Source organism: Leptosomus discolor, chromosome Z (assembly GCF_034619465.1).
Source record: "Leptosomus discolor isolate bLepDis1 chromosome Z, bLepDis1.hap2, whole genome shotgun sequence".
In the NCBI taxonomy this organism is placed as follows: Eukaryota; Metazoa; Chordata; class Aves; order Leptosomiformes; family Leptosomidae; genus Leptosomus; species Leptosomus discolor.
This window is the reverse complement of record NC_141419.1, coordinates 66,243,323-66,257,103: the sequence shown is the minus strand read 5'-3', so window position 1 is coordinate 66,257,103 and position 13,781 is coordinate 66,243,323. Positions and strand designations below refer to the sequence as shown.

Below are 13,781 nucleotides of genomic sequence, written 5' to 3'. Positions count from 1 at the left end.
CCTGTGGTTAACTTCTTATAGAGCCAAAAGGAACAGAGATAAGAAACTTCCATCTTGGCCACAGACCTCTCTAGCTTTTCCACATCTCTTCCTCACTTTGTGTGTACTGCATCCAGGTGCAGCATCATAAATCATGGCTCATTGTGCTAAGTCCTATGTAAACACAAGGCGTTCGTACTCCACAATAAAATCACCTGGTCTAAGACATGGAGTCAGAGGAACCTGAAGGAAGCAAGAGGAATCAATCAAGGCAATTCCTTATCAGTTATAACCCTTCTCCAGTTTTTTCTCTGTAAAGGACGAATAAATATCTTGACTCCCATCTCTAATGGAGAACAGGAACAGGATGCTTGCTGTGACAAGAACTTCAGACTACTCACAATCTATTCACTGAGTAACAAAACAGTTCAGGCTGGGAGTGGTCCCTGGAGATTACACTTCTACGGCCTCCTGCTCAAAGCCTGTCCCAGTGGATCATGTTGCTCAGGACCTGCTCCTGTCAAGTTTTGAATACCCTAAAGATTGAGACACCACAAATTCTCTGGAAAATCTGTTCCAGTGTTTGACCACTCTGACCATGCATTTTTTTCCTCCTTGTACCTAATTGGGACTTCCCGTATCGCAATTTGTGTGCATTGCTTCTTGTCCTATCACTGTGCACCTGTCTCTGTCTTCTCTATATTCTCCCCTTACGTACCTATAGACAGCCATAAGGTCTCCCCTTACCATTCTCTTTCGACGGCTGAGCAGACCCAGCTCTCTCAACACCTCCTCATACACCATATGCTCCAGCCCTAATCATCCTAGGGGCTCTGCACTGGATTCACTCCTGCTTATCAATATCTTTCCTGTATTGGGGAGTCCCAAACCAGGCACAGCAAGCAGAAATTGCAGTGGAAAACAGTGGAGGGCAATATGGAACATGCATATGGTGCACATACTACAGAAATAAAGCTGGGTTTGGGCAAAATTTGTAAAAATTTCAGCTGCCCTGAAAAACAATCCCAGGTATGACCAAGGAGAAAAAGTATCTAGACCTGATAGCCTCATACTATAAGAAGACTAGCCTGGTGGATGAGGGGAGAGAAGTGAATGTTTATCCCAACTTTCGTAAGAGTTTTGACACTGTCCCCCATGTCATCCTTGTAGGCAAACCGATGAAGAACAGGTGTAGACAACCAGATATACCAAGGTATACTGAAAGCCCACTGAACTGCCAGGCCCAAAGAGTTCTGACCAGCAGCACAAAGTCCAGCTGGAGACCAGTCACTACTAATGCATGCTAGTCATCGATCCTGGGCCCAGTACTGTTCAACACCTTCATTAATGACCTGAATGATGGGGCAGAGTGCACCCGCAGCAAATTTAAGGATGTTATTAAACTGGGAGGAGTGGCTAATCGACCAGATTGGTGTGCTGCCATCCAGAGGGACCTCGATAGGCTGGAGAAATGGGCTGAGAAGAACCTCATGAAATTCAACGAGGGGACATGCAAAGTCCTGTACCTGGGAGGAGCAACCCCAGGCACTAGTACTGACTAGGGGCCAACTGCCTGGAAAGCAGCTTGGCAGAGAAGGACCCCAGGCTCCTGATGGACAATAAGTTGAACATCAGCCAGCAATGTGCCCTGGCAGCACACACAGCAAATGGTATCCTGGGTTGCATTAGGAAGAGCAATGCCACCTGGTCAAGGAAGGTGATCATAGCATCATAGAATGGTTTGGGTTGGAAGGGACCTTAAAGATCATCTAGTTCCAACCCCCCTGCCATGGGCAGGAACACCTTCCACTACACCAGTTGTTCAAAGCCCCATCCAGCCTGGCCTTGAACACTGCCAGGGAGGGGGCAGCCACAGCTTCTCTGGGCAACCTATGCCAGTGCCTCACCACCCTCATCATAAAGAATTTCTTCCTAATATCTAATCTAAATCTCCCCTCTTTCAGTTTGAAACTGTTACACCTTGTCCTATCACTACACTCCCTGATAAAAGAGTCCCTCCCCATCTTTCCTCTAGGCCCCCTTGAAGTATTGGAAGGCCACTATAAGGTCTCCCCAGAGCCTTCTCTTCTCCAGGCTGAACAACCCCAACTCTCTCAGCCTGTCCTCACAGGGGACGGGATCCAGGCCCCTGATCATCTTCATGGCCCTCCTCTGGACCCACTCGAGCAGGTCCACATCTTTCTTGTGCTGGGGGCCCCACAGCTGAACACAGCACTGCAGGTGGGGTCTTACCAGAGCAGAGCAGAGGGGGAGACTCACCTCCCTTGACCTTCTGGTCACGCTCCTCTTGATGCAGCCAAGGATGCAATTGGCTTTCTGGGCTGCAAGCGCACACTGCTGGCTCATAATCAATTTTTCATCTACCAACAAGCTCAAGTCTTTTTCTGCAGCGCTGCTTCCCCTCTACTCACTGGTGAGACACACCTGGAGTACTGTGTCCAGTTCTGGGCTTCCCAATACAAGAGAGACACGTACATACTGCACAGAGTCCAGCAAAGGGCCACAAATATGATTAAGGGACATCTGACATATGAGGAGAGGTTAAAAGACCTGCTTCTGTTTAGCCACAGGAGGCTGAAGTGGATCATATCATTGTGTAATGATGGAAATGAGTAAAAAAGATGCAGCCAGACTCATCTCAGTGGTGTCCAGTGACAGTGAAAGAGGTAATGGGCACAAACTGAAGTACAGGAAGATTCACTTAAACATGAGAAAATCATTTTTTACTCTAAGGATGATCAAACACTGGAATCAATTGCTCAGAGACGTTATGGAGTCTCCATCCTTGGAAATAATAAAAACCCAAGTGGACAAAGCTCTGATCAACCTGCTTTTCATGACAGTGCTCTGAGCAGGAGGCTGGACTAGGTCATCTCCAGAGGTTCCTACCTCAGCCTCCCTGTGTGATTCTGTGCGTGGGCTGTCTGATAGGGAGGAGTCTGGGAGGAGAAAAGGAGGCACAAGGGAGACAAGCAGGTGGATTCAGGATTTAAAAAAAGGCAAATAAGCTATAAAATCAGCTGGAGAACAAAAAAGGGAAGGATCTGCTGATGGTGGTGAAGATGACCTGCAGACCCAAGCTCCTCCCAGTATAAGAAGGGACTGCCTTGGACACTCCTGCTGGACTCACCATCAGGTCCATGTCTGAAAGAGCTGGGATGGTTGGGTGGATAAGAAGGGATAAACTTGTACCTTGATATTCAGTGCAGAAGGGCAAACAACAGAACTGTGGCTTAGTAGTATATCATTTCTTTGCAGTAATGTAACCATGTATCAATGCTAATACTGATAGTAAGCAATAGAATTGTAACTTAATCACTGCATCTTGGAGTGATATAAGTGTGAATTAATACTACTACTAATAATAATGATGTGTCTATTAGCCAATTAATGTATTATTGGTTTCTTAGAGATGTGCTGCTTAATCGACGAATGTGTCAACAACCTCCATGAGTTACGCCAAGTCTTCAATCTAAAGCTGGGAGTACCCCCTATCTGCTGCTAACGCCACTATTGTGTGTTTTTAATCAGCTTCTTATATTGAGAAATGTTAAAAATGCTTAAGACCTTAAGCTTATTAATACAAAAAGTATGTCAAAAATTGAAATGGAATAAGAAATGAAGTCATAGTATCTTCATTCTGTTTCTTATCAATTGCAAGATCAAACTGATTGCCAGAGAGTACATGAATCATTGTCAAATACAATATGTAATGTCATAATATTTAAGCTCTATGAGCTAATTATGATGGAATGTTTCCAATGGTCTTTCAGCAAAGATGATTAACAACATCTAAGAATTAAAGACAGCTAATAATTAAAAGGTAATTCTTAATGAGATTCTGAGTGTTTAATAGAATCCCAGCACAGGGGGAGGGTCTATATTTCCAACCTGGCTTCAAAGTACCCTATCACTGTAATTAAAGTACCCATTAAATGTTTGAGTCACCTTATTGCCACAACAAATCTGGAAGATATCCACTGAAAAATAATTTGCCAGAAAGAATAATTTACAATAGTCACACAATAAAATTACATTAACACTGCACTCAGTGTGAATCTGTTCTATACTATGTGAATCACAACATGTAAAACAGCTTACCTGATCCGCCATATCAAGTCTAGCTTTGTGATGGAGAAGAAAATCCACCACCGATATATGACTTCTTGCAACAGCAAAATGGAATGCAGTGCGCTTCAGCTGAAATAAGCAAAGCTTTGGCTGTCAGGTCTGTAATACAGTTCTCTTCCTTGTGCAGGTGATCAGGATTTCTGAATTCTCTGATTATTAATAAATATATCTGTTAATATAGATATGTTTGCATATTTCTCCTTCAACAGTCAAGCTTGGTCTTTATCTGCACTTTTGTTCCCTTGGGTAAAATTTAGGTATTGATCTTAAAGATTTCTTGTAGAATCAGAATGATTTAGCTACTCTATGTAGCATCATCCCTTCACTGAAATTCACTGAAATGTCAAAGGGGGATTAAGCAATCATATACTGCTTAGAGGAGATGCATGAAGTACAAGAAGCATCCATGTTTCCTATTTTATGATATGGTTTGATTTGAAAAGCTGATGACTAGATTTATGCAATTAGATTTGGTTTTGACCCTATCTCTGCAATGCATGATGAGATTCCTCCCTCACTCAGTATTAGTCACCTTCCCAGACTGAGTCATTATCTGTGTAAATGAAAGCTTCCACCTTACAAACAGTGAGTAATTTTTACACAGGTGAACAGGCTCAATGCTTATCAAGAACACCTGATTAATTTTTCATTAAAGTAATTAATGGTGTGAATTTAAAAGTGATCGGTTAAACTGAATTAAACTTCAGTGGAGGGAGTTTTGCTTCCAGTTACAGTGAATATAGTTGAGTTTAATAGAATTCACTGAGAGTTTCCATACAAGGATATATAAATGATTCAACCAATTAACTTTAAAAGTCAGTTTGGATCTGTTCTCTTATGCTTCTATGCACATCAGCTGACTTACTCATGTATAAATTTACAGCTATATGTGTTAAAAGCATAAAATTGTGGGATTTATGTAGTTCATTTATGCCAGAAAAAGCCTCTTGCGCAGAAAGAGTTCTATCAACAAAACTCACCTTTTGGCAGTCTTGCTTATTTGGTTTGGGAGTACAGGGCCAGGAATGATCAACATGAACAAACGAACAGTTTTGCCACTACAAGCTATGATCCCACTAGGAGATCAATCAATGCACAACACCCACGTAGCTATGCCAGTAAATGTCTTACATTCTAGGTCTGGTTTATGGATGACAGAGTAGAGATTCAAACTACTGGACTGGAAAAGTATTTAGTTTAATGTCCTGAATTCTGGAAAGCAATAAGGAAGCAAGAACGACTTTTAAGTGGCTTTCTAGTGTACTACGTTATTTATGGGAACACTCTCATTATCCAAGAGAAGTCTACTCAAAAGAAATTTTTGTGTCCCTCTCTTTTTCACAAACAAACCAAGGCACCTGTACTGTCTCAGTTCCCCAGCGGGGAAAAATGCATGTGGGCATGGGAAGCAAATTTTTTCAGAATCCATGACTAAGTAACATTGGATGTTTATGGGTAGATAATTTATACGTAGACACTGAGGGCAAACTGTTCTCTACAACTCCCAGATTAATACCACGATACTCTGTTGCTGTTGAACTACTGCTCATGTGGAACACAACCCTATATTTTGTTACTGTGAAGTACACATCCTCAGATTTTAGGCCGAGTTGATGTGAGCGTAAGAAATGCATTTTCATCTTTCTAGGGTAAATCTGAACTCTGATCTCAGCCAGGAGCCAGAGGACGTGGTAAAATGCTCCTGTAGTTCCACACAAACTGAATGGCAATGCTTCACACTTGAAATTTGTAATGCTAGCAGTATAATTTCATTCTCAAAGTGACTGTGACACGAAGCTCTTCCACTGTGAAAGACAGGGAACTTGAGAAATTAGTCACCCAAGAACACAAAGTAAATAGTAGAGCAGTGACCACAGTTCAGAAGTCCTTAGTTCCCAACGTAATGCACAGACCAGTGGCTAAATGCAAAGACCTGTCAGTTACGCTGCACAAATCCTACTGTCCTTACTGGACATGTGAAACGTTTCTTAATCATGTCCTAGAAAGGAATTCTGCAGCCTCACCATCTTGCAGCTGACAGGGCTAGCATGCTTGGATTCCACCACGCAACCCCAAGGAGTCACATTTTAGATCAGTGATCTGTCAGATGCTTCATACTCACAGTATCTACAGCATTTATGTTAACATTCTTTTTAAACAGCTTTTCCATGGTTTCCAAATTGTTCATTTTAGCAGCATATTGAAATTCTCTCTCATCTGGCAATACTGTGGAAAAACATTATGAAAAAACAGTATTACTAAAAAACCAGCCATAACGAATTTAAGAGATCATGATACTGTCCTTACTTTCTGTTATTTGTCCTGATTTCCTATGTTACAAGAATCATTTGCTTCTCATCATAGAAGTGTTCCAGGATTACCTTTTTCTCCTCTAGAGACATCTGGCTGATGTTACTAGTTTCCACTTTTAAGTGCAAACAGAGGTAGACTTTTCACAGCATGGATTATCATTATTTGCACCGCTCACAGGAACAAGAGTTCATTTATGAAGCTCTCTCCATCTAAATGGGTCCCGAAGTATTTTATAGGCATAGCAGTGCATGGCACAAGCCTCAGCATTTATTTCCTATTCTTGGAAAAGTTGCTGTGTCTTAAAACAGACCACACCACTGAAATACATAAAAATATACAGCAGTAACCAAATGGTATGACCCAACTGAAAACAAACAAACAAACAAACAAAACCCACAAAGAAAGAAACCAGGAGTTTTACAGGGGGGAAAAAAAAAAAAAAAAAAAAAAAAAAAAGGTGTGTACTTGAACTCAAAGTTTGGCCACAACATGGAATTTACTATTAAATTAGGACCTTCCTTTGACGTGTCAACCCAAAAATGAACATCCGTTTGGTCAACTGAAGTAGCTGCAGCATGCATTTAGCCACCTAATATTTGGTAACTTTGGAAATTAAAATTCCAGTGTCTGATAACTGGTTTAGCTAACTTAGAGGTCAGAGTATTGCTTATGTTTCTACCTTAACATTTAATTAATCACTTGGAAGAAATTATTGTAGCTGTTAACTCATTGCAAAAATGTCAGGAAATATTTTTAATTTCCTAGCATATCGCACTTAAAAAGTTAATCATTTAGAAATCTGTCTAGAATATTTTAGGCCTGAAAGCCACTTGTCCAATTATATCACCAAAGAGGACAGCACTCTGTTGAACTAGAAACTGCAGCAATTATCTGTTCCTTAGAGGCCTCTCATGCGAGTTAATCCTACTGCATTGCCTAAGTTCATTAATAACTAATGAGAATACAGCTTGAGGAAGTATGACTGCAGAGCATACTAAGGAAAATCAGTAAGGCACTCACTTAATTGCATCTTACATGTTACCCATGATTATAACCTCAGTGGGAATAATCACAGTTGTACTGCACAAAATGAGCTAGGAACTAAACTGGACACTTGCAAAGCTGTTTCCAATTTTCCTATGACATTATCCAAGCACCTCATACAACAGAAGCATCCTCCCAAAATTCTCTGGAAATCACAGAAAATTACTTGCTTGTTTTACAACACAGGGGCACAGCCAAACAAAAAATGGAAGTTGCAAATAAAAATGCACCCCTGGCATCTGTGACAAGGAGTGCGGCTGACAGCAAAATCAGCATGATGAACAGGGATCTTCGCAGAATAAAAGCTCACTTGTAGTTTTTGTAGTGTACACTGTCAAGAAGCATCCAACAGAGCTTTTCACTACCTTGATTTCAAACACGGGTAAACCAATGGTCACAGGGTATCTTGCTGAAGGCAAATTTGTGGCAAACATGGAAACAAAGCGCTGGGCACCAATTAGCCGCAATTTGTTACAATTAGGCCATATTCATTCCTACTGACTGCTGATAAACACAAACGTATCTTACATGAGGATGCAAAGATAAATGCTGTTGCATCTCAGGACATCCAGAAACAATCCTAACAGATTACTCACACTGCCTTTAAAAAGCAAAAGAAAATTACGTTTCTTTTCTGTATCTACACCAGCAAGGACAGTTTTGTTGTTGTTCTGACAAAGAATTAATAACTGATCTTTTCTCTCTCCTTCTGTCCAGAAGTCATGAATTGGCTATGTACTGTTAAGAAGATGACCTTTTGCTCTACACATGATGTTTCTTAACAATCTCTTTCTCTGAATACCTTTTAATTCAGGAGTTCAGAACAGTGGCAACCCAGATACATCATGACACTGACTTGCTACACAACCTTTTGCTGCTTTAGCAAAATGATTTTTTCATGCATGAAATTGCAGGAGTATGGACCTGTCAGACTACATATTAATGAAAGCTTTCTATCCAAGCTGGGGTCTCCAGGATTGGGCACTCCTTACATTATTAACAATCACTCTATTTTCAAGTAACAGCAGCAATCAATTATCTATTTGTGGCTATCAGTCTCTTTGGGAGGTTATTTTCTTTGGCTTCATACAAGATGTCTGGCTTATTGCCCTACAGGTTATATTACAACTATATAATTATAACTATAAAACAGTTATATTCAATTTTTCTTTTGAACTAACAGAAATAGTAACTTTATCAGGTGGTTTCCTTTGTACAGAGACGTGTCTGCAGCGTATTGAACATCCCCACACTTCTCATCTCTTGGAAGGGCAAGGAAGTAAAAAGATATAGAAAAGTAAATTGCTTTGTTGACCTGAAAACAGAAAGCCTTCCTCAACAGAAACTCAAGCTTTGAGATACCTTCAATTTTTCTTTCCTCATATTTACATCTTATTTTAGTGGCCCAAATCTGTCTTTTAGTAATACGACAAGTAAGGATGACTTGATATGAAGTAAAAAAGTGCACCAGAGGTTTCGGTACTTGTAGACAATCGAAATTTTCCAACCCCACCCCCTTTGATTTTAGTTTCCTGTTGTGGTATCCACAAGATGAAATCTGTCACTGTCTTTAAAAGCACATGGGAAAAAACCCAGGAATTTGAACTGACCGAAGAGTTCCAAGGAGGTAAAATACAAAAATAATAACAACACTCAGATTCAAATTACAACAAAAATTATTTTTACTCTATTGTTTCTAAAAATTAAATCATACATTCAATGGTTTGGTATAATTTGCAATGTTTTCTCTACGTTTTCTTGTTTGTTCCTGGAAATGACTAAGGCAAAGTAGGTATTTTGTTAAGTCACGAGAATCTCTTTCTAAAATGTTTTTCAATTCAAAGAAGTCATGGGAAAAACTACCCATTGAGTCCAACAGTGATATTTTATTTGTTTCTTTGATTTATCTGACCTCTTTGCCAGCCTGGAAGCAGGAAGCACGGCCCAGGAGAACGGCTCCTGGCTGTCACGCTGCGATCACAGGACAGGGCCATGGCAGTGTTTAACAACTACTGCTCAGCTTCCATAAATAACCCGTTTTCACTAACTGCAGCCCGTGCCAGAGCAGGCTGTTCTTTCACAAACTGGTTTGCGGGATAAAAGCTGGACACTCTGTCCCTGGGAACTGTGCCACTGAGTGCAAGGAGGCCAGAGGGTCCTCCGATTTCGGAGTGCCCCCCAAAGCGGATCGCTTGTGAAACTGTTGGCAGGTGCTCAGCCCCAGGGATGCGACTAATGCCAGCGAACTCCCCCCCCCCCGGACAGCTTCAGGGGTGAGGTTAAAGCGGGCTGCTGGGCAGTTTGCCGGACCTGTCCCTTGGAAGACAGACATGCCAAACTCCGGCTCCCGATCCCACACCCACGTGTCCTGCCTGATGTCTTTTACTACGTATAAGGCAGCTCATGTCGAACCTCCTCCTTTCCCCCCACCCCTGCAGCGCTCATTGTGTTCTTCGGTCGAGGCGAAAAGGGGGTTTGGGCGGGGCCCACGGCCCCGGCAGCCCCGTCGGGGCCCAGCGCGCTGCGTGCGGGCCAGGCCCGAGCCCGGCGCTGCCCGCTGGGTTGCCTCGGCTCCGACCCCGCGCACTCACGGCCGTCATGGCTGGTTGCCGCGGCTCCCTGCGCGGCGTCCTCCCCGGCGCGGAGCAGACGGCTCAGCCCCTTCATCGCTGCCCTCGGCTCCTCTTCCTCCTCACCCACGGGAAGGGGCCCCAGGCCGGGGTGCCGAGGGAGGTGCCCTGCAGTGGCCCCGACAAACCGGTTCCCGGGGCTGCGAGTTGACTCGAGCACACCCAGCCAGGCCCAGCGCAGCCCGGCGGGCACGCCTGCAGCAGCGCCCCGCGCGTGGACACATCATCTGAGGAGGGAGAGGTGTGGGGCAGCTCTAGGAGTTTGTTTTAAAAGAAACCAGGAACTAAATACACAAGATTTCTTGGTGCTAGCTAGGCACTAAACAGGGTCATCCTCGCACAATTCCCGCCAGGTCTTCCCTAGCAGCTAGCCTTACGGGCAAACAGCAATTTGCAACTGCAAGCGCACAAGCAGGTCAGAAAGGTAGTCCCGTTTGCTCCTGAAGTGCTCCCCAAATCATCGCACAAAGAAGAGGCACTTTGAAAAGCAATGCTGCCGTGCAGAGACATCACAACTTGCACAGGACCCCTGGAGCCAGGTGGTTTTGTTACTAATGGCAGGGTAGTCATGGAGCTCTCACTGCAGGCTGAAGGCTATTTCAGGGGGAAATGCCCCTTGGCAGTTAATTCACACTGCTGTCAACCAGCGTCCACTGGACTGGAGAGGGTGGCTGTCCCTGTGCCCCTGCAAGTTTGACACAGCCTTGGGATGTGAGAGACTCGAGTGCTTCTGACATAAATTTGGGCAGAAATACACACGTGCAGCAGCAGTACTGATCCAGTAACAAGACTTTAATTTTCAGGTAGACAACACTTTCATTTGCTTTTGCCCAAGTCCAGTCAAAACCAACACACACATCCCCAAAGGTTCAGTTTTTGTGAACTGACATAGAGATCCATCGACTCTACCTATTTCTCCATTTACCTTGAAATCCACCATTCAGTCTACTTAAGCCAATATTGAGATTTTATTTCTTGTGGACATCAATTTTCTGAGATTGTTTAAAGTGACTGGGGTACATTTTACTTTAAATACAGCCTTTGATATTGCTAGTTTCAAAATAAATATTGGAAAACTAGCACCAGGAATGCAGAACCATCAGTATTCAGCCTTACACAACTGAAGACACGCTCGAGTTCCTTCACTATAATTTTTTCTTCATGATCAAATTCTACAGTTGTCTGAACTTCCAAGATTATTAACACTGTATATGTCCATAGTAAAATTAATCTGAAAAATTACAAAGTCAAAAGAGTTTGTAAATTGAGCAAATTTGGATACAAAACTTTGTATTTGCTCAGATTCTGCTGACCGTACAAGAAGAAATTTCACATTTCTTTTCTCCTTGAAACCTTTTTGATACAGTCAGGCTGTGATGTATAAGAATCTTTATACTTGACACACCTTGGTCTGATAAGATAGTTTCATCAACTGTACTTCCAGTAGATGAATGTTACTCATCTGAAAAAAAAACTGTGAAAATAAACCCAGAGTGAGAAGAACAAGTAACTGATTCAGCCATAGCTGAATCACGGAGGTTTCACATTTACTTGCTTCCTGTGAGTCAAATGTTCCAGCAAAACTTCTGAAGAGTTTTATTTCTGTATGGTGACCGGGCTAGTAATACAGACCCACTGTTCGCAACATGAATGCTCCTTTTTGAAATGAGAGACAACAGACAACTGTGGAATGATTAAGCTTGCCTACAAAGCTGGCACCAAAGGAGGAATAGATCTACAGCCTCACACAGAGCACAGGTTATACTGTGACTCTTTAAACCAGGATCATAATTTTACATACAGTTAGTTTCCAGTTTTAAGTACAATCATACAATACAAGCAAGTAACCTGATCTCTAACCACTTCCCACAATCCTGACTCTTTCAAATGGCCCCAGCAGAGAAGACTGATACAGAAAATAACAGAGATGCAGAATCCAAAACAAGTGCAGACCAAGGGAGTACTCAAACACCTTCCCCACTTGCCTTCACAAAGCTCTCTGGCAAGAACTCAGGGCATTTTTAAAAATATTTTAAATAACCATAGTAATAAACAATTAGAACCAATATAGAGAAAACGTAAGGTAGGACAAAAGCATGTTGAATAGTGCATACAGAAGAAAGAGGAACAAGCAAAAATTATGTCCTGTAAAAGAAGGTGAGATTTGAAGATGAAGTCAAGGTAGTATATTTTTATTAAGCTATTAATCTGTACTAAACTGTGTACTTTTATTGAAAGTATGAAACTTGCAGGATTCTGAATCTCATGGTGCATGAATTATTATGCTGTGCAAATGCAACACCTGTTACCCTCATTCCTTCCCCATCCCTTATGGTTACAGCTACCCGTTGCCACTTGCCTTTGCTTATGAGTAGTACGTAGAACAACGAAATGGAGAGGCTCAGTCTCCACAGGTGCTCACGTATACAAATGGCAATCAGAAAAGACAAGGCAGAGATCCCTAGAATAGCAGCTGACCAAAAAACCCAAGCACCTGGAGGCTACTCCCTAGGCTCATCTGTAGGCAGTTGGATTCTTGATGGCTCCAACCTTCTGCCTGGATCTGCATACTATCTACAATGTGAGAGAGGGAGTCAGTGATGTGATAAACCATCCCCAAAATAATTCCAACATGGATCAAGCTACAGGCAGAGCAATTCAAGCCCAAACTCAGTCCTGCTGATGCACCTGCCTGCCTGCCACTTCAAAGTGGAACTTAGGCAACCCTGAGAACAAAACCGCATAAGCCAAAGTATTTATATATTCCCAACAGGAAAGTTTCTAGGAACAAAGATTTTGAAACACCCAGGCCAGACAACTAATAAACAATATTTGTCACTGTGATATCCAACCATAGTGAGACATTCCGTAGGCAAGATATTTCAAAACTCAAAAGTAAATACAGATAGCAGTAAACAGATTATATATTTCCAAACTCAAAAATAAAATTCAAAAGTACTATAAATAGCAGTAAACAGATTCAATTGGAAAATGCTATTCTACATCCTAAGTTTTTGGGTATTGAGGATTTACAAGACCAACTCAAGCAAATCTTGTTCTTAGGAAGGGCATCTCTATGGCTGTCTCACTTACTCCAAGAATCCTCCTTACAGATAAATACTTTGCGGTCATGCGTATGCTATCTGCATTCCTTTCTTCAGAAGTGGTGGAGAGAAGAACATTAAGATTACAGAAATGTCATCCTTTTTCTCTATCATTCATAACTGAAAGAGAAATTCAAGATAAAATACATATATCTACCTTAAATAAGAGAGACACACTATACAAAAATTCTGATCTGCTGCCAACTCTAGATCACTCACGTGCTTCAGAACTGTGGATATAGTAAGTGTGGAACAGCTCACAGAGAGGAAATAATTTATACATTAAGTTAAAAAAAGCTATAAAGAGATTTGCAGATGCTAATTAAAACAGATTTTAAGGTCAATTATATTACACACACCCACACACACAAAAATGCAAAACAAACCTGCTTACACAGTCTTCTCCACAAGAACTGAGATGAAAAATCTATCACAGATGTTTATGACAATACTCAATCATGTACTGAAGGCCTTCTTCAGATAAAAACAGTAATAAATGTGGTATGAGAAACTATGTGGAATAGAAAAAAAGGCTTCCATTTTGCATTGCAGTAAATAA

The 13,781-nt window shown here is 41.8% G+C and overlaps 1 protein-coding gene across 1 annotated transcript in view; it reads right to left on the bottom strand.

Moving 5' to 3' along the window:
• ANKDD1B (ankyrin repeat and death domain containing 1B) overlaps positions 1-10,155 on the bottom strand; it is a 30,380-nt gene extending 20,225 nt beyond the window's left edge. Inside the window, exons 1-3 of the mRNA XM_086479977.1 lie at positions 10,080-10,155; positions 6,254-6,357; positions 4,102-4,200 (exon numbers count right to left, since the gene is read on the bottom strand). Coding sequence (XP_086336103.1) covers positions 4,102-4,200; positions 6,254-6,357; positions 10,080-10,155 — 279 coding nt within the window. The remainder of the gene's footprint in view (positions 1-4,101; positions 4,201-6,253; positions 6,358-10,079) is intronic.
• Positions 10,156-13,781: the final 3,626 nt, after the last annotated feature.